At 40.8% G+C, this 21839-nt stretch overlaps 1 protein-coding gene across 1 annotated transcript; it reads right to left on the bottom strand.

The window, feature by feature from the left end:
* Nucleotides 1-483: 483 nt before the first annotated feature.
* Nucleotides 484-16522, bottom strand: lrig2 (leucine-rich repeats and immunoglobulin-like domains 2). The gene is made up of 18 exons (XM_042406876.1): nucleotides 15837-16522; nucleotides 14783-14857; nucleotides 14300-14434; nucleotides 13894-14037; nucleotides 13554-13697; nucleotides 13005-13148; nucleotides 12536-12679; nucleotides 10987-11067; nucleotides 10593-10664; nucleotides 10327-10395; nucleotides 8911-9074; nucleotides 8463-8774; nucleotides 8015-8296; nucleotides 6474-6914; nucleotides 6150-6302; nucleotides 5057-5197; nucleotides 4451-4720; nucleotides 484-3855 (listed from the first exon to the last, which is right to left on the bottom strand). The coding sequence occupies exons 1-18, from the start codon at nucleotides 16022-16024 to the stop codon at nucleotides 3620-3622; spliced, it is 3195 nt and encodes a 1064-aa protein (XP_042262810.1). The 5' UTR covers nucleotides 16025-16522; the 3' UTR covers nucleotides 484-3619.
* Nucleotides 16523-21839: the final 5317 nt, after the last annotated feature.

Below are 21839 nucleotides of genomic sequence, written 5' to 3'. Positions count from 1 at the left end.
GACTAAATCCAGATTACAGATGGTTTGGCCTTTTAAATAATTCCATGGTGTGCCCAGGAATCATGTTGTGGTTAAGACCCCTGCCTCGGGAATTACACGCAACCTACATCAAATCCGACAAGAACATTTTCTCTCAGCTTTAAGTAAAGACAGACACTACTACTAATATTGAGCTGAACTAATTAGTCAGTTAATAAATCAACAAACATTGATTATTATCCTAATAGTTGCCAAACTTGAGTCTTTCCAAACTGAGTTCTAAAATGTGAGCATCTCCCACAATCTACTCTTGTCACGCACCTTTGCCTCCGGAAAACTCTTGATGGCCATTTTTCACTATTTTCTGGCATTTTATAGAAAAGTAATTACTCAAGTCAATAACTGACAACATAAATAATGAAGAAAATAATTAAGTGTCAGCCCTGATTTCATATTTTCTACCTAAGCAGAGCGTTGAGGCACACATTCATGATTCAAACCAAATTATCAGAATTCATGTTTAATGTTTGAGTAATGGCTACGTAACAAAAAAAGGCTCTTTAGACATGCTTTACAGAATGTACAGGTAAACAAAATACTATTGAAAATAAAATGCAAAACTTCAACAATACAAAAAAAAAAAAAAAAAAAAAGCAGCATGGAATATTGCCAGAGCATTTACTGCTAAACTTTGGTATAAAGTCATAAAAGGACGTTCAGAGAATAAAACAATACAAATGCACATTATATTGCGCTGCGTTGGCAGAAAATATTGAACAGTGAATCGATGTATGCCCCCCCCAGGACATGTAGCTCCATTAGGATGACTTATCACTGCAAGTTTTCATTTCAAATGCTCAATTGCTCAAGAGGCGCATGAAATTGACCCTGGCCGATAGTCAGGAAAAAACATCAACAATGAGAATCTGCTTCCACTGAAACAAGGACTGTCAAAATACAGAGGAAAAAGTCAGAGTCAAGTTGGCTTGAACAACAAAACCAAAACATACCCACTTGGTTGACACCTTTCTGGCTAAATTCAGAGGAAAAGGCTTGGAATGTGCTGATTTGGTAATAAAAAGGCAAACATGATTGAACAAATAAGTTAGAACAAAAAAAAAAAGAGAGAGTGCAAGACTGACATGAAAGTCATTTATGCAAGTACCACTGAGGAGGTGGAGGTGTACCGATGCTTATCACATACATGTGATAAAACAAAAATAACAACAACAACTTGTTCGGCCATGTTTCCACTTTGTGACATTAAATCCAAAATGTAGCATCGACTTACACAATCACACGTTTTTGCCCTGTAGATTAACTTTTCAGCATTTTTGATTTTTTAGTGTCTGAACTCAGTACCCTCGAACACTCAGTGTAGCACTACTTTAACATGACGGGTCCTCTCTTGATCAAACAGAGAAGAGCAGACAGTACCGATTATCACCATAATGGAAATAACGAAAATGAAAAACTTTCAAATCTGGAAAGCAATCTGTTGTCAGACACCATACCCATGAAGAATGAGTAGAATATCATTTGCTTAATATATTGAGGAAATGTGAGATTTCTGTCACAAACAAAGCCAAAACCAATCACATCTGAGCAACTCTGAAGTGCAATAATCAAGAGGATTTTTAAGGAGAACTCATAAGATCAAACAAGACTAATTTCCTTTGCACAAGAAGAAGCATTTTCAAATCCTCAAAGCGGTTTAATAGCTGACGCCTTGAAAACAGTACAGATAGCTGAAGTTGGCAGCTGTTTAATCGCTATGACGCCCATTTTTTTTAAAGAAAATGTTTTCATCCTGTTACCTGACATGACACGTAGAAAACAATGATAACTCTGGGACAATAAAAGGCTTACAATGAGTGTTTTAAAAGTTACTGCAGCTTATGTCTCGAACCTCTCTGCAAACAGACATGGAACTTAATAGATTACTAGCCTTATGTACACGCGCACACACACACACACACACACACACACACATACATATACATACATACATATAAGAGCTGAACAATTAATCAAATTTTTATCAAAATCGCAACATGACCTACTGCAATTTTGTGTGTCAATATACCATTTTAAATTAAATATTGTGGTGCTGCGGAGACGTCCTGGCCTACACATCATATATATATATATCATATATATTCTACAGGCTTAAGAAAACATCTTTGTTTGGTACAGATCTCTGCAATAATCACACCATAATCATTTGAATGTTTTTCAATTAAGATGAAAATAATGATGTAAAAGTGATCATTCCCTCTAATATTGCAAATCATATCGCGAGTGCAATATCAGTAAAAATAATTAGATATATTTCAAAATTGTTCAGCCCTAATACACACACACACACACACACACACACACACGCACGCATACATACACGTACATGTATAAAATAACATACATACATGTAGAAAATAATATAATACATTCTCATTTTTTTTTCACAGTCCCAAGTGAAAACCTTTATCGACATCTACGGAAGGATCATGAACTTTTTTTGAGAGAAAACTGTGACGATAAATCCTCACGATGTAAAATGACATGCACACTGCATAATAAAGTTTACCACCATTAAATTAAGTGCCTGTAAGATATAAAGGGAAAAAGAAGTCAGTGCATACTGTCTATATAAACCATAAAAGTCACCTGATGGAGGTTACTGAGAATGCTTATTAAAAAAAACAAAAAAAAAAGGCCATCCGACAGACAACCATGAAACAAATAGCCAGCAAAACCATGATTGTCACATGTGCAAAAAAAATTGTACGCTTTCTCCCCAAACTGCTTATTATTACAAAGACACGAAATGAAGGAATAAACGATTCCGTTTTGACGTATGACAAAAAACAAACTCAGATAAAGATGATATAGGATATATTCATATATATTCATAATATACACCACGTTTTGGTGTCACTGTCTCTGGGATTTGCATAACAGGATAACCAGATAGCATCGTTTGGAGTCAGTAGGGATGGCTGTGGGGAATGTGAGGATGTATGCTTTCAAGGTTCTTTCCTGTATGAACAACCACAAAACTGCTGGTCAGGGAATTGTCCCCTATTTAAACCCCTTTTTTTTTTTACCCACTTGGGAAGAGGTGGTTCCTGATTCTACCGACGTCATGCGGGCTGCTCCGACGGGTGTCTGTACCGGGTGTGATGAGACAAAAATTGCCAGTGTGATGCGCACCGGCACGAGAATTTGATCCTCACAGCAGCAGGGAAGGAGAGGAGAGAGAGCTTGTGAAGACACTACCATATCTTCTCTCATGGCAGCATCCGACATGGCTCTTTGAAGCATACATTCATAGCTTTCTCTAGAAAAAGAGAACAAAGAATATAGTGGAGTGTGTGTGTGTGAGTGAGGGGGTCCTGCAGAGGTGGAGGTGTCGAGGAGGAGGAGGTCGCTTTAAATCACCTGTCCGTTTTTTTTTTTTCCCAGCCTGACACAGCAGTCTTTTTCCACAGTAGAGAAATTCAGCATGTCCTCTTGAGTGAAAAGGGGAATGTAAACATACAAGAGAGCATCTTTGGCAGAATGTGAGGAGGTAGTGGGTGAAGGAGGAGGGGTGCAGCGACGAGGAGTCAGAGGCAGAACACGGGTGTAGTGTTAGGACCTATGTGGGAGCGGGATGCTCCTGAGGGTTAGTCCTATTAGAGGCACTTCTGTGGTTCTGTGTGCATTGGTTGGGAAAGCAGTCCGCCGCCTCTGCTTCACTCTGTTCCTCTGCCCCGTCGGTAGAGGAAGTCAGAGGGGGTGTCCTGTGTACAGTCACTGGGTGCTGGGACATGCCTGGTTGGGGTTTTGAAGATGGATCTTCCCCTTCTCCCCAGAATGACCTGCTAAGAGAATCTGCAAAGACAAGCGAGAGAGAAAATATTTAGAAGGCTACGCATCTCTATCCGCTCACAAACAGCATGCATTTTGATATGTGGTGAAACGTAATTAATATTTTTACACTAACGATGGATCAAATGACTGCTTTTGAGTTTGAGGGATCACCTGTAGTGAGGAATTATCACCCGACAAGTTTAAATATCAAGTGTTTCATTTAGGTAGCCGTGCTGACTGTCGGCTTTCTCCTCCTCCTCTGATCACCTGAACAACCCGTTTAAGAAGCCTCTGTGTATCTAAACATATTATATCCGGAAGATCAATATCTCCAAGAAATATGATCTCATGGGTTTACCAGTTCTTTGGGAAATCTCTCATCTGTAAAACACTTGGCTTGACTGACTCAATGCCCTCAGTGTTTATATATAAAAAAGGAAAGATAAAAGAAAAGCTGCCTGAGCACCAGGTCAGTAGAAGAGAATGTTTACAGAATCCAACAGGGTTTTTAAAATTTTTTTAGTGGCTGCAGGATGGAAAAAGATTCAGTGTGTTGCCCAAAACCTCTCAGCAGGGGGAGATAATAGTTTGCACCGAGATGGTTGGAAAGTCTCACCGTTAGCGTAGTGCTCTGGAGGAGTGTGGCTGCTCAACCTTTTGTCGTGTGAGGTGAGAAAGACGGAGGAGTCTCGGTTGTTGATGAGGCTCTCCAGTGTCGTGTCCTCATGCTGGGCGTGTTCACTGAAGCTCTCCTTCAGGCCCGGTAGAGTCTTGTCTAGCGGGTCGTCTTCCCCCAGATAGGCGTAGGGGCAGTAGTCCCGCGTGCGAGAGTAGATGTTGGCGTTGTCGTAGCAGTCGGAGCAGATGACCAGCGGGACCGCGCCACCTGACAAGAGAAGACGAGCATCTTCGTGAGTGTTACGATCCACTTTTTCCGGACTGTGGCTCCGTTTGGAGATTTGGTCAGTATTATGTATCCCGACAATGGCTGGGAAAAAAAGGCCTCTCGATTTAATTAGCTCAACTGTTATATAATATATCAACATTACATAATTATGACATATATACTGAAGTTGAGCTGCAGGAATATAGCCTTTTCAAAATCTCTAAAACCTGAAGAAACCATAAAAAAAAAATGTGAAGAAGAAGAATGCAGAAAAAAAAAAAATACTATAAAGATAAATAAAAGTCACATGACCATTTGTGAGTAGGTGACACTGACCTGCAGGGACTCCAGCTAGTCCCTCGCGAGCCTCTCCGGGGTGGAAGCTGCTACGGCCAGTGAACAGAGAGCCGACCCTGCAGTGCAGCATGCCGTTGCCCTCGGTTTCCACCTCGCTGCCCGTGTCTCCGTAACACACGCCTGGGACATACATGATAATTAGTCATTGTCTCGTTTCAGCGAGAATCTTATCCGGAAAAAAAAAAAAGGACAAAACAAAATAAGGTGTTCCGATTTAGAAACGAATAAAGACAGGAGTGTCCGAAACTGCTGAATGTTAAGACTCACATCCTTGTTTGAGACATTTTGTTTTGAGACATTTGAAATTTTTGTTTGCCTTTCATGCCAGAGGTACTTGTGACGGAAGGCAGGCGAGTCTGCGGTGTATTTTTTTTTTTATTACTTTGATTTCTCTTGATCACACAATATTCTTTGTGATGTTGAGATAACAAGCTTCGTTTCCTTGTGATCACAATGCTGACATAACCCAACCTGTTAGATAAAAATCCACAAGAATGTAATGTGCTGATAATCACATATAATAAAACAGATATAGTCAGTCTCTACCAGAGATATCTTTAAGCCTAATCAAAGGTCACTATAATGCAAACTAGTGAATTATTCACTATTAAAAAGGCACACCATTACTACTTATCATAAATAACATTACTTCAAAGCCCTACATCTAATTTATAATATATATTAAGTTAACTGTTGAGTAGGTATCAGTCTATATTGAACTATTATAAAGGACATTGGACTGGTTTCCAGCTGTAACAGGCACCGATCACTGTTATCTGCTGATGTAAGGTGTATGCAGCGATAACAGCCTTATACTTCACCTTATATCTGCAGTTTACTGAAGATTATTATTATATCTCGTATGCTTATGACAATCAAGGAAACGATGTTTGTTATATCCAGATCATGAAACAATTATTTTATGATTATGATAAACTGAAGCTTGTAATGTAGAGATGATAAAATACTTCTGATCGCATCATCATACGTGGCCCTGAGGGAAAAAAAAGGTTTGTGTTACAGACTCGAACATGGTGGAATTCACCAAATCTAAAAAGGGAAGATTACTCACCGTCTGTGCCCTTATGGACATATCCATTAGAGAGAGGAGGCATGAGCTGCTGGTGGCTGCCGGCCTCAGAGTTACTGTAGCCCTCCTGAGGCTCTGACAAAGTACCCTGAGAGGACAGGTAGCTGGGGATGTCTGCTGGTAAATTCATCTCATCTGGAACCGACGGAGACATATTTTATTAGACGCTAAGTTCTGTGAAGCAGTTTTATCCACACAACATGTCCCCGTGGACGCATTTCATGATTTATGAAGCATTGCTATAGGGTAAAGCTTCAAATAAGGTGTTTTATAATCACAGATGGTTATGTGACACGCTGTGCTGACCTGTGTTGGTGATACTGTAGTCTTCGCTCTTCCTGCGCATGTGGTAGATGACGATGACCCAGACCAGCGAGGTTCCGACCACGCAGCACACGACCACGATCACCACGATGCCCACGGTGGTCCACCCGTCCTGGTCGTACCCCACGCCGGTATCGCAGTTTGGTGACGGTGAGACGCTCAGGTAGATGTGACCGCGTTCTGTTCCCAGAGTATTAGACATGATGCAGGTGTATTTCCCGGCGTCGGCGGGACCGGCGTCGACTATGATAAGGAGCTGGTTAGCGGCGGCGAAGAAGTGACGCTCTGTGAGTACCAGAGGCCCGTCGTCTTTGGTCCAGTTGAGGCGGGGGGCGGGGCTGCCTCCGGCTATACACTGAAGCACGGCGGTTTCGCCGCGAGCCACCGTTCTGTCTTCGAGCGGCCGCATGAAGGATGGAGTTTCTGGAATAAAAAGAGGATTTCATTGATTTTTGATTTGACGAGGATTATCCGAGAGGCATTTGTGTCAAACTGTTTGGATAGATGTGTATGAAGTTGAGTTTGATATTTTTCTAATAAACCAATGTTTAAGCTTTGATCACAGACTTCACCTTGAGGGATTGATTATATACCGGCACACAGCCTTAAACCTTAAATCTCTAAAGCACACTCATTAAGAAATGTGATCGAACAGGTGTGTCAGAGATGCTCCGGCCACACAGATTTAAAAAAGGTATAATCAGTCATTCTGGAGAAAGATTGCTGATATTTGAACTAAACATCCAAGCAAATACCCCTTCGTGCTCCTTCGGAAGCTCTGCCCCCCCAAATTCATGGACGCAAAACGACCAAAAGAGAAATACGGTGGAATCCAGAACAATGCGTCAGTCATTTCTGTTCCTCTCACACATTATCACAACAATTGAGCACAACAGTCCATCCACACTCTCCATGGGAAGAACTCAACAGTGTTTGTGTTTATTGATATATTGATATTGTCAATAAGTTCAAAACACATGCACGGCGGGGCATTTGTGTGATTTGAACAGCTGCCTGCTCGGATTAGGCTTCAATAAACGCAACAGAAATGAACAAGCGTAAGTAGCTGCTGTGATGTCCTGTGCACGAGCACGAATGCCCCCCCCCCCCCTTGCTGCTGATTGGCCAGAACAGTGCTGTGTGGCTTGCTCCAAGCCACTGTGTTTACATGCCCATTTACAGAACCGCTGCTGTGTATGACCACTGTTTCAGTGCACACACACAGAACAGACAGCTAGTGGACCGTGAGGAGATATTCACTGAATCTGACAAAAAAAGTATATTGGATTAGAATCACTGACTATACCTTTAAATATTCTCCACAGCCACAGTATAACAAGCTTTGCATTTACATCTGCCTTAGTTAAAATTGCAGAGGAGGCGACACAAACACGTGTGTGTGTGTGTGTGTGTAATGAGTGACAGACATGAATGAGCAGCCAATTTGAGCGGAGTGAGTCAGCTGAAATGACCCAGTAGTAATACATCGGTAACACACTCTACTAATCAGGTGGGTGACTCACCCAGGACGGTGAGCGTAGCGTTCGCTGACAGGCTGCCAGCTGCATTTTGAGCCGTGCAGCTGTACACTCCCATGTCTTCCGTCTTCACGTTAGCGATGAAGAAGATGTCGTCGTCGGGCATCACGTGCATCCTGCGCTCTCGGGCGGCGGGGAAGTCGGTGCCTCCGTCCTTCTGCCAAGCAATCTGGGGTGATGGATGGCCTTCGGCGGCACACTCTAACCTGGCCATGGTCCCAGTCCGGATAGTCAGATCCATGGGTGTCTTAAGAAAGGATGGCAGTTCTGAAAGATATAGTAGAGAAAGTCATGTACAAGAAATATCCCTCAAGAGTATAAAATCATTTCAGCAGTATCAAAAGTCAGTGTATAGAGCAGCACTTTGAGGCTTAAGACGGCAAAAACAGAGAAAAAGTAAGCCAAAGTTACAGGAGATCATCGACATCCTCACCGTTGACGGTAAGCTTGGCCCTGTTGGAGTAGTTGGAGCCAAAGTGATTGGATACCACACACTGGTAGCGCCCTTCATCGGTGAAGTTGACATTGAGGAGGTGAAGCACGGTGGTGTAGATCAGCTCTCCCTCCTGGTATTGCGCATAGTTTTGCACTTCTGCATCATACAGCACCTCCCCGTCTTTCCGCCACGCCGTGGTCATCGGCGAATCGCTGCTGCTGGACGCGACGCAGCTCAGAGTCACGTTGTTCCCCCGCAGTGCCACGGACGTCTCCGGGTGACTTGTGATCTGCGGTTTGGGGAAATCATCTGTGGAGGAGCGGGAGCAGAGGGTATGCAACTTAGTTCAACATGACGTTTCCTGTATGCTAATACAGGAAACGTGATAGTAAGCTGTGCCGTTTTATTGGAAGCATTGTAAGTATAAAAAAAAAAAGGGACTGACCACAAACAAACTCTTCTGGGCTGATGGAAAGAACATTGCGACCGAGTAGGCTGGCAGGATGGGCGCAGATAGCGGACACAGACTGCTGGAACTGGCTGTCAGTCAGCCAAGGCCCCAGCCACTGCATGTGGCAGTCACACAGCAGGCTGCTCGTGTTCAGGACACTGAGAACAGAGAGGAAATTAGTGAGATGAGTCACTGTCAAATTAGTCGCAATCATCAAACTACTCTAGAGATAAAAGGAGGAGATGAACTCACTCGACACGTGAATATAAATTTTTATGATTTGCAGGATTTGTATGAACTTTCAATAAACATGCGAGCGAGAGTAGCTGTATGGTATATCATACTTCAGATAATGAAAGCTGTGGCATATTTTCTAAAGACTGTCCTTTTTCTCTGAATCCCAACGTGAAATATTATTGATAAACCGAACACTGTCTTAATAAAACTTTAACATCACACTGAGATGATTTGTGTGACAGTTCAGATGCATAAAAAATAAAATCCTACTAGACAACTCAAAACAACACCACAAACTAAAAACGATTGTGAATGATCAAATTAATCATACAGAAAATCATTGATCCAGGTTCACACGAATGAAAGGGATCATTTAATGATTTTCTAAGCATAACAACACCAGGGCTCTACTTTTTAGACCAGACAGGCAGTGACACCGAAATGTCAAACACCCTGTTTTTAATACACTTTGTCCTAAAATACACTTCAGTTACGAGGGTGTTGTCATTATGTTCTTCTAGCTAAGTTATTAAGCAAAGCCACTTTATCCGCTCGCCAATGTTCTATTAAAGCAGCAGACTTAATTAATAACAAGAGGATATGACTACTGTCATGGTATATTTTTTGAGTTTGACAGCTGCTGGGGCATTTTGTTAGCCGCTGCTTGAGACACTCCTATGATGGGCTGATCAAAACCTTTAAAAAAGGCAGGAGACTTAACATTTCCACTGTCTTCTCTCACAGATAGAAGGGAGGGTGTTGTTGCAACTCAAAAGCTGAATGGGAAATCTTTGTTGTCTAATTGAGCCTACACAGATGTTACCGTTTTGATAAAAACAACAATGCAATGAAGTAGCAATTGTGCATATTTTTAAATGTCATCACCAAAAACCAATTATGTCAAAGGCTCAAAAAGTTTAGTGCTCCTTTATTTGTTCACTATGAAAGCTACTGGTAGATCAATAACTTTCATTAACTTCCCATTTCACTGGTTGAGCTTTTCTTCACACAACTATATAAAAGGCCGCTTTAAAATACTAATCATGTCCCTTAATTGCAATGTTACTTGATCATCGTGATTCCTTTTTAATGAAGGCGGCACTGATAAATCCGGAAATGTTAGCTTCCCAATGTGCTTATGAGAGCTGTAAGATTCGTTTTGCGTCTACTCACAACACTCTGAGCTTCATGTGGGACAACGCCTCAGGGTGTATCGACATGATGCCGTTCTTGCTGAGGTCCCTGCGAAGGGGACAGAAATATGATTAGACATACCTTCCGTGTGATTCGATCGAAATGGCATCCTGTTTCACAAGCATAAGACAACAACAGCGCATGGTGATAAAAGCCTTCTGCTATCTTTAATCATTCCACAATAACAGCAGCTCCTTCCCAGACATGAGTATGAGTATATGTGGAGAGAAAAAGGTTTCACTCACAGGTGCTCCAGCTCCTCCAGTCCCTCGAACGCTTTCTTAGTGATCGATTTAATTTTGTTCCGCTGAAGGATTCTGGAAAATAAAAATATTTCATACGGTGTTCAGTAAACGGCTGCTACACAAAGCCTCTCCTGGGTAACGTTTTATTGTACACTTTATCTGCAGCTTTTGCTTAAACTAAATTAAAACGTTTGACCGGCCTTTCAATACAAGTTAGAATAGAGCAAAATAAAACCTGTAGAATTAACAACAGATCCGGTAGTACACAGTCAAATCTCTGGAACAATCTTAATTTAAGATGCACCTGCTACATTTGTCTAAATAGACATTTATGTATTAAATTCAAATCTATGAATATTTCTACTCATCTATAGAAGAATTTAAATGTCCTTACAGTGTGTTCAGCTTTTTCATCCCATCAAACACACCGATGGAATCTTCAATCGCCCAGGAGATTTCATTATTACGGATATCTCTGAAAAACAAAAGAGTTGCGTGTTAGATATTAAACACAATCTACATTGACTGAATAGGTTTTTTTTTTATATAAAGACCACAGATAAGGCACATTATCTCTACCGTGGTTGTCAGAGGCAGTGACTCTCAGTTGGGAGACTAACAATCTGAGACACCATAATTCCACAGTGAGCCACAGTTCACTGCCCCTGCTGCTCTGATGAAGGGAAATTAATTGGCTCTGTTTAGCACTGGGACAATTCATGGGTCCGCTGGAAGCCCAGAGAGGCCTTGTGTTTACAGGATGGGTCATGGGCTCTTTTGTTTCTCTTTCCTCATGCCTGGCCACCTCTGAAAGAACTTCGGCACTCTCCGATTCCCCTCTCCCATGAAAGCACCCAGGATGGTGTGTCAGCCCTCCCACGGCTGACCTCCTTCTTGTTGCAGCTCTCGGCGGCTCGAGTGGGATTTCGTGTGGCAAAATAATTCAGTTCGCAACTTCCTCTCTTCTCAGTACTTCTTACCTTGCAGATAGGATGTATGACAGGAGAGGAAATTTGCTTAATTAGGCTGATATTATGGACCTGAGATGTGAGGTATTTTCAAAGCTTTTGGGGTGGTATTAATGAATCTACTCTCCTGAAAACACACACATTTTGTGCGAGCTGACTTTTACCACATTTGCACCGATTCATGTATTTGTTAGCAATACATTTGGTAGCGTAAACAGGGAGGACTATTACTGAAACAGATCAGTGTCAATGAATTTCAACACCCGAGAAAGCGTATTCCAGTTTTTCCCCCTGTCATCGAAACTGACAATGCGAATAACGACTCATCTCTTGTCCTCTGCCTCAGCTAGAGTGTGAAGACTCAAGTCTGCTCTCTCACCTGTGACATATTACAACAATCTCCTGTACATGTTTCACAAGAATGACATGGCACCGCCGCTACTGAAAATCTGTGATTTTGTTTGTGTTTGTGCATAGTGATAAAGCTTTCAGTGCTTTAAAAAATACAACACCTAGGCTTGCTGCTCTAATGGATGAGCAGAACATTTCGACTCATTTGAAGTTATGCCCACAGTGAATGGTAGGATGGAGGACCAAGAACCCAAGGGAAGAGGATTCTAAGAAATCACATACTGGGTGGTTTGATTTGAGACTAAACAGATGACTAATGACAAGAAGGATTAGAAATCAACAGACTATATTAAGAGGATCCAGACTTAAAATCGTGGCAATATCTACTGTTATTTCTGCAAACTACTGAGGATTACTTGGGAAATATATTCAAGACAGGACCAGAACTACACACGGAGAGTGAAGCAAACACGAACCTACTGTAGTCTGCAGCTTTCTTCAGAATGCACAGAGCCAAGAACAAGTTGGAACTTGGGTTATATTTCAAACTGAGCTTCATTACCTTTCTTGGATCAAACAGGTAATACATAATTCAGACAGATTTCTTTGAAGTGTGGCACTTACAACGTGCGCAGACTGGCCAGGCTGCTGAACACTCCCTCTCCCAAATGGCTGATAGAGTTCTCTCCCAGGTTCAGGCTCTCCAGGAGACCTAATCCTACAAAAGCTGTCTCCTCCAGTCTAGTCAGATGATTGAAGGACAGGTCTCTGCACAAAAAAAAAAAAAAAAAGCATATATGATACAAATCAGTTCCGACAATGACCTATTTAACACCGCTCTTGAATGTTAATGTGACACCGCATTCAAGAATGATACTCCAAAATGAGATGTTTCTGCAGAATTATTATAAACAAATACAGTATATATCCACCAGAGGCGAGACAACAGTGAATCAGCTCTAGAACAGTACTGTAGAAAGATAACAGTAAGTCCTCTGAGCACACAGAATGAATTTCAGAGCCTGGAGCAAGGGAAAGAAAGTGGGGACTCTTAGCTGCGTGGGGATTTTAGCTATGAAGCGAACACACTCACAATTCCTCCAGCTTTTGGCAAAACTCCCAGGCGTCTGGTCGGATGATGCCGACAGCATTCTGGCTGACCCGCAGGATACGCAGCATGCGCAGGCCATACAGCCAACCCTTGTTGACCTCGGTTAGGTTGTTGTGCTCCAACTCTCTGAGACACAGATGGGGAAAATAAAATGGCATTAAAAGAGAGGAAGGATTTGTTTTAATAACAAATCTGTTAACATGATCGACTGGCTAACAACATGACATGCTCTAAAAATGTTGACAACAGATGGACAGGTTTGTTTCAGAGAAATACAGTAGAGGTTGTGAGTTTTTTTCCCTTCTTCTATCTGTGTCCATTTACAGACCGAGGCCCCATTTCCAAGAAGCATCTTAAGGCTATCTGATATGATCTTAGAATATAGACGTACAATGGGACAAAGATCATTTAAGCCCCAAGATGCTTCCAGGAAACAGGGTTTTACTCTGTACTTTTACAATATACCGTACAGAACTGCTGATGAACATGCTATTAATGTCAATTTAAAGGAGCCAATAACACTGTACTCACAGTTCTTCGATGTTATTAAGTCCAAAAAAGGCTCCATCCATGAGCTTAGAGATGCCGTTCCTTTGCATCTTCAGTGACCTCAGTGAGTCCATCCCTTTGAATGTCAGGCTGTCCACTGTCTTGATCTTGTTACGCTTCATTTCACTACAAAGAGAATAAGCATCATTTTTCTATGACTAAGTGCATTCATTTGGATTTCCAGGTAATTCAGCCAGCTAGTTAAATAAGAGTTGTTACAACAGAATTAAGATCCACTGTTTTGTCTGCCAATTATCCACCACTTAACTCTTGACTGATGATTCTGGTTTTGCACCACAAACACATTATATATGATACTTACAGGAACTGAAGCTGTGGAAGTTTGAAGACTTTGGATGTCAGCACAGCTAATCTGTTCCTGTTCAGCTTCAGCACCAGCAGGGAGCTAGAGATGTTTTCAAAGCAGCCAGGCTCGAGGACACTGATCTTGTTATTAGTCAAATTCCTATGAGATAAAAGAGCAGAAACATTACAGACACAATCAGGAGGCACCACAAAGCCAGTCTGTCTACAATAAGACGCTTTCTTACCAACAACAAACTATAAAATATAATATAAAAATATGCACCCTTAGCAGAGGTATGCACTCTGTTCTTTTATTTGACTTTCAACCTGTAATGTCATGCTTTATCCTGTAAATAATTTGTTCTTACCTCCCTGCATAAAGTAAAGGTTAAATGAAGATTATTTTAAATGTGTCCACTCACAGATATTTCAGTTGCATGGAGGGAAAGGATCCAACTTTGAGCTCAGAGATGGAGTTAGATGTCAGGTCCAGCGTCTCCAAGGAAACGTATGGCTGCAGCTGATGCATCGACAGCTCTGAGATCCGATTGTGGACTCTGAAACAATAATAAAAAAAAAAAAGAGGTATTATTGTGTAAGTCACAATGACACAGATTACTATTTCAAGCTATAGCTATGCTATACCCAAATCATATCAACATGAGGAAAGACAAAAAAAGACAATACCAAATGGTACCTAACCAGTCAGTATATTAGTATACCATGCATAAAAATGGTATGAAAAGCCTTAAAATCTTCCATTTCATCAACAGTGTCTAAACTATACAGAAAATGATTGTAATTTGTCTTTATTTAAGATAAAGTAGAGTTTGTATTAACATGTAACAGTTGGTTTAAGTGATGACAGGAGAGGCAAGAAAACCTGAAGGGGATTGTGTACTTACAGTGACAGCGACGTGATGTTTGAGGAAACATCTCCAAGATACGGAAGAGCAGTCAGCTCATTGTGGTTCATGGTGCTGAAATGAAATTCAACAAAACATTAGTATCAGGATTGGAAAAAAACCTTTGGAAGACCTGCTGCAGTATGAATGAAATTAGCAAACTCCTTTGCATCAGTCTAATCATGGATTATACAACTCCTTCCCAAACTAACCGGCTCAGGTTTTAAGACATGTTAATTGACTTTATGTCATTCTGGAGGTTGTAATTGTAGTTCTGTTGACCTGTATTGCATTGACGGGTGTTTCTAATATTTTGCATTACACTGATAAAAGGTAGACTAAATATTGGAAACATTACAACGAAACTGCACCACAAACTGTAATAGGGATGTAACTAACAATTATTATCAACTAATCTGCCAATTATTTTCTAAATTAATCATTTTGTCTATAAAATGTCAGAAAATAGATATTTAACTTCTTAGAGCCCATGGTGACGTCTTCAAACGTCTTGTTTTGACTGGTCAACAGTCCAAAATCCAAAGATACTCAGTTTACTATCATGCATCACACAAAAATACTTTACCTTCTCACATTGGATAAGCTCCAAGCACCAAAAGTTTGGCATTTTTGCTTAAAAAAAATTACTAAAACAATTATTCAATTATCAAAATAATTACTTTTATTTTTTTTTTAGTCAATCGACTAAAGAGCAATAGAGCAGTTTCCATAAAAACCTAACATTATAACCTACATAATAAACTATCAACTGTGCATAAATTCTGTTTTATTTTATACACAAAGTTTACACAGTTATTAAATGATTGAGTGTGGATGTGATGATAATTCTTATCTTATCTTAAGTGTGTGTGTATACCAAAGCAGAAATAAACTTATATAAATCTAATCAAGTGAGGGTCAAGGGGCTTATAGACATGTAAAAGGGGGATTCAGGGTATATTATGGTGCATCCCTGGGCTGAGCAACAAATCAGTGGACTGGATTCAGTACAGGACCAACTTCAATACATCTGCGTCTTTGGGTGTCTACTTACACTTGGGTTATCCCATCTGGTGGGTCCAGGGGAGCCGTCGACAGCCTTTTTCTATTACAGTCCAGGATATGGAGCCCATCTTGTCCTTCAGAACATGAGCACGGAGCCGGACAGGACTCAAGGGCCCAGGCACTCAAACTCAAAAGCATGAAGACGAGGGCCGAAGGAATGGGCCAGTCTTCCGCCATTTTAAATGTCTTCCTACAGAAGAAGGCTACGTAGCTACGTGGCTAACTCGCTAAACTAGCACGTTAACAGTTACAAAACCACCATAAAATTGTACCTGCAGTTTGATTATCAGTCAAACAAACACATACTTCAGGGTTGAAGTGCCACGATTCCAAGCTGATCTGTAAAATACAGTTTTTTTCCAACTTGCGTGAGGCATCCTAGCAAAGATTTACCCCCTTCTTCCCAGTGCCTGGAATCCCTTCCGCTCCAATCTGGAAACCCTCCCGGAGAGGCTAATGCTAGCTCACTGTTGAGATTGTTTAGTCCCACAAATATGCCAGTTTTCCTGCAGACGACACCGGATTAACTCCACACCTGGTTGGCGTTTGATTATACTGAGCCAAATGGCACGATATCTTTGCTTGACCCACGCTGTTTACAACGAGTTTAAATTCATTTTCTCTGTCTTTCTATCCCGAAAGAACAACAAAGCGCCTTGAGTTGATGACATAGGATATCCTACGTCCCGCCCCTTTCCAGCGTGTTTGGAGTGATTCTATTGGTCCGTACTCAAGCTTGTCAAAAATATGCACCAATTTGATTGGATCTCATTCCAATATGTTTTCGTTGTAGCCTATACTGTACACAGCAGAAAGTTTTTTTTCAGAACTGCTGGAGTGAGTTAACAGTTAGTATTTCACATCGTTGTGGTTATTGGTGGTGATTTCTGGTGTGATGTTATGGTGCCTTTTGAGTTCATCACATAGTTCTTCAATAATCTTATGTGGTCTATATAGTAACCCACATAAGGTAATTTCACATGTGTAAAAGCAATTTACGTAAACGCACAATGCCCTTTTTAAATCGAGAGTCCTACCATAGACTGTATGAGTCCTACACATAGACTGTATATAAATATTTTTATATACAAACAGAAAAGTCCTCTTCAAAGTCAAAGTCTCATCTAGACTACACATAAATATTTTTATATAGAAATATAAAAGTCTTCGACCTCATCTAGACTGCACATAAATATTTTATGTGGATATATGAAAATCTTTATATACAATCTATGGTCCTATGAGTGAAAAAAGGATGACAATAGTTTGTAGAAATAAAGGTATGCAACATGTGCCTGGAGCCAATGTCATGGGGTTATTACTAATGTTAGAGGTAGTTCTAGCAATAATATTAACAAAGTGTATTTAGTGCCTTTCAGAACATACAGTGCTGCTTGAAAGATTGTGAACCCTTTAGAATTTTCTGTATTGCTGCATAAATATGACCTAAAACACGATTGGATATTTACACAAGTCCTAAAACTAGATAAGAGAAACCCAATTAAACAAATGTAAACAAATATTTTTTCATTTATTTATTGAGGAAAATTATCCAATCTTATATATTTGTGAGAGGCAAAAGTATGTGAACCCTTGCTTTTGGTAACTGGTGTGACCTCCTTTTGCAGCAATAATTTCAACCAAACATTTCCGGTAACTGTTTATCAGCTCTGCACATCAGCTTGGAGGAATTTTAGCCCATTCCTTCTTACAGAACAGTCTCAACTCAGGGATGTTGGTGGGCGTCTTTGCATGAACTACATGCTTCAGGTCCTTCCACTGCATTTCTTTCGTCCTGACAGGACTTTGACTCGGCCATTCCAAAACATTATCTTTCTTCTGCTTCAACCATTCTCTTGTAGAATGACTTGCGTGTTTAGGGTCGTTGTCCTACTGCAAGACACACTTCCTGTTGAACTTCAGTCGGATACCTTGACATTTTCCCGTAGAATTGGCTGGTACGACTCAGAACTCATAGCTCCATCAATGGTTGCAAGCTGTCCTGGTTCAGAGGCAGTGAAGCAGCCCAAACCATGATACTACCATCACCATGTTTCACAGATGGGCTAAGGTTCTTATGCTGGAATGCAATGTTTGCTTATTGCAAAACATAGCGCTTCTCATTCAAGCCAAAAAGTTCAATTTTGGTCTCATCCATCCACAGAACATTGTTCTAATCACCTTCTGGCTATCCAAGTGGTCTTGAGCGAATCGTAGACAGCAGCAATGTTCTTTTTGGAGAGTAGTGGGTTTCTCCTTGCAACTCTGCCATGCACACCATTGATGTTCAATGTTATCCTGATGGTGGACTCATTAACATCGACTGTAGCCACTGCAAGAGAGATCTTTAGTTTCCTAGATGTTACCCTGGGGTCCGTTGTGGCCTCCCAGACTATTACACACCTACTCTTGGTGTGATCTTTGTTGTTCGACTACTCCTGGGGAGGGTAACAATGGTGTTGAATGTCATCCATTTGTACACAATCTGCCTGACAGTCGACTGGTGGAGTCCAAACCCTTTCGAAATGGTTTTGTAACCATTTCCAGCCTGGTGAGTATCAGCAACTCTTCTTCTAAGATCCTCGGAAATATCCTTTGTTTGAGCCATGACACACTTCCACAAACCTGTGTTGTGAAGCTCAGAGTTTGACAGTGAAGACCCAGATCTCTCTTCTTTAAATAAGGTAGGGCCTCCCAGTCTCACACGTGATTGTCATCCCATTGATTGAAACAACTGGCTGTGATTTCCCCTTCAAATGAATTGATAATCCTAGGGGTTCACATACATGAACAAGTGTAAGGTTTTTGTCTCATTTGTTTAACTGATGTCTCTTTATCTAGTTTTAGGACTTGAATGGAAATCTGATCACATTTTAGGTCATATTTATGCAGAAAGAGGGCAAATTCTAGAGGGTTCACAAACTTCCAAGCAGCACTGTAAATAGTAATTTACATGATGTTCTCTACATGAATGTACAGAAAAGACTAAATATTTCAGCACTACTATAAAATAAAATCAAGCAAATAAGGTACAGAAGGTTAGGTAGAATAAAATACGCCACAATAAAATAAGATAAACAGACAAGGTAGCAGCTCTTTGGCATGAGGCCTCCTATTCAATTTGATACAGAAATGGATTGTGAGGTCATTGAGGAATACTTTAAACATGGCTCTACAACAGATAAAATACTTCATTTGCTTGCTGATTCACATGAGAGTGTACTAAGCAAACACATTCTTGGACAGATTTTAAGCAAGAAGCAGCTCTGGCGTAGAAAGAATAAAACCAATGTGGCTGACATGGCAACCTTCATTGAACAGCAACTGGAAATATCTGGTCAGTGTCACAGTTACAGATGAATGCACCAAAAATATTGTATGGAATTGTGACAGAGAAACAGTTTGAATATTGCTACAGTTATTGAATGGTGAAGGTGATGACCTGAGGTCAAGTCACAGACTGCGAAGGCGTGTTTACCACAGCTCTGGTCCAAACTATGTCTGGCACACTGATGGCTATGAAAAGCTTAAGCCATCTGGAATTGCAACCAGTGGATGCATTGAAGGGTTTTCCAGAAAGATGATATGGCTTGAAGCTTATAAAACAACCAGTGACCCAAACATCATCACTGGCTACTTAGTGGATGCTATGATCATGCTAGTGGATGCCCTGCCAGATTTAGACTTGATTTAGGAACAGAAAATGGCCATATGGCTGAAATGCATCAACTTTTTTGAAGTTTTCTGAGAACCAAACTGAACAGACAGTGTGACGAGCACTGGAAACCAGCAGATTGAACGATGATTAAAAATAACTGACATCTAAAGTATTTATCTCTACAGTGCCTACTGCAGAAGTGTCTGGTGAGTCGCAATAGATATCACGTCTGTCATGTGTCTTTTCACCTTCTTGTGCAGTTGCATCACTATTCTCCTCCTCCTGATTTAAGTCACAGGCAATGTCTTTCTTCTTGGTTGTATAGGTAACTTTGTCTTTTCATACACTTCCCTGACTGTGGTACTATCCTCCAATGAATTCTACTGAAAGTCAGTTAAGTCAGTGTCAAAATCAGTTGGGCTCCCCTCTGCATTTTTTCCACCTGAAAAAATCAGCTGCACAGCCTTTTCAAGCTCTGTTTTTTACTGTCCTTCGGCACACTCTCTTTTCTGGTTCCTCCATCCTTTCTGATTCGCACTTGCCCAATTCCCTGTGTCTGAAATGCATCCATCCCAACTCAATTTTTCGCTGATTCTTCTGTGCATTCTTTGGAGTGGTTTGATACTCTCTCTCAGACACATGTTCACGATCACCTTTATTGCTTGACAGGTTTCCTCTCAGTCACTCAAAGACTTTTGATTTGTGACTGCTGGCTTCTTTTTCCTTCCATCTGCAGTATCCAAAAACAGCCAGTCGATCACCATAGGATGGCAGTTACTCTCTTAGCTGGTCATCTGTCATGAGGCCTATGACAATGGATCAATCTAAAATGAAGAAATATCTCATGAATTCTTAGTCGAGTCAATTTTATTTGTATAGCTCAATATCATAAATCACAAATTTGCCCCAGGTGACTTTACAGTCTGTACAGCAATACAACAACCTCTGTCCTTAGACCCTCAATTCGAATAAGGAAAAACTCCCTAAAAAATCCTTTAACAGGGGAAAAATGGAAGAAACCTCAGGAAGAGCAACAGAGAAAGGATCCCTCTCCCAGCACGGACAGATGTGCAATAGATGTTGTGTATACAGAATAGAACACAATTACAGAATACAGCATTATTCTACAACAAAATTATAATGGATTTACAATATGAAGAATGTGATGAAGTGGACGCCAAGCTGTTTTAAGGTGCCACCAGAACAGAATAGGACCTGAGCCGCGTGACCTCCATCACCATGGAGACCTGGCAGGAGGACAGGGGAGACTCACATCACAGCACTCACACACACAGGAGAAGAGACAAGAAAAGACATTATTCACACAGGAGAGAGAGAGAAGGATAAAGACATCATTGATGGGGAACCAGATCCAAAACCTCAGGGAATGGCACCGACAGCCAGCGAAGCAGAGTGGTTCCAGGATGGGTGCTGGTCCAGCAGGAGATGTCACAGAGACAAGAGAGGATAGGAGTAGAAAAAAGGGAGAGAAGAGAGAGGGGCACACAGCGGGGACACTCATGTGCTTGTGGAACAAACAGAAGGTTAGAGAGATGCAATGGTTGTCAGAACAGTTGCAATAATCAATAGTCTCGTCAGCAGGACGGCGCTCAGTAATTTCATTGAGACAGAAACCGACCTGCCATGCAGTACAAGGTCATGAAGTACTTAATTAAAGGCAACTAATTGTGGTTTAAGGCAAAAAGATGAGTTTTAAGTTTACATTTAAAGGACTCAGATTGTCTGACATTTGCAGAGCGGTTATTCCATAAGAGCAGGGAGGTAATGTCAAGTGCATTAAATTATAACAATGAACAACCTGCATAGCACCAGATATTATTTACAAAGTTCTTTCAAACTTTGCGTTTTTGAATGTTTATGTGGCCTTTGTCAGAATTAAGCCTTTCCTATATTAACTACCTTCTCCTGTTCCATTTGCTGTATATCTTCCTCAGACACATGCTGTTACCTCATGTATGCACTTAGCTCATCTATCTTGTGGCAGTTCAAAGAACCTCTGCACCTCTGAGGAATAACATTAAAGCTTAAATTTAAATTTAAATCTTAAATCCTTCAACAAGGGAGAAAGGGAGCATTATTTCATATTATATTTTCCTTTTAATATTTAAAGTAGGTCCCTTGGTTTCTGATTTTCTGAGGCTGCCCTCTGTTATTATCACATATTCAATACTTTAAAGTGGGTAAGGGGGCATAATCACTCCATTTGATTTTAGTTTGAGGCAGTTTATGACAACACTGGATGATCTACTACTGGTAGTTATTGCAGTTTATAATAACATGTTAGGCTGGATGTTGAATCAACTACAATGCTGA

This window comes from Thunnus maccoyii, chromosome 3, assembly GCF_910596095.1.
Source record: "Thunnus maccoyii chromosome 3, fThuMac1.1, whole genome shotgun sequence".
Lineage (NCBI taxonomy): Eukaryota > Metazoa > Chordata > Actinopteri > Scombriformes > Scombridae > Thunnus > Thunnus maccoyii.
Note: the sequence above shows the minus strand (reverse complement) of the source record. Positions and strands in the feature narration are given on the sequence as shown.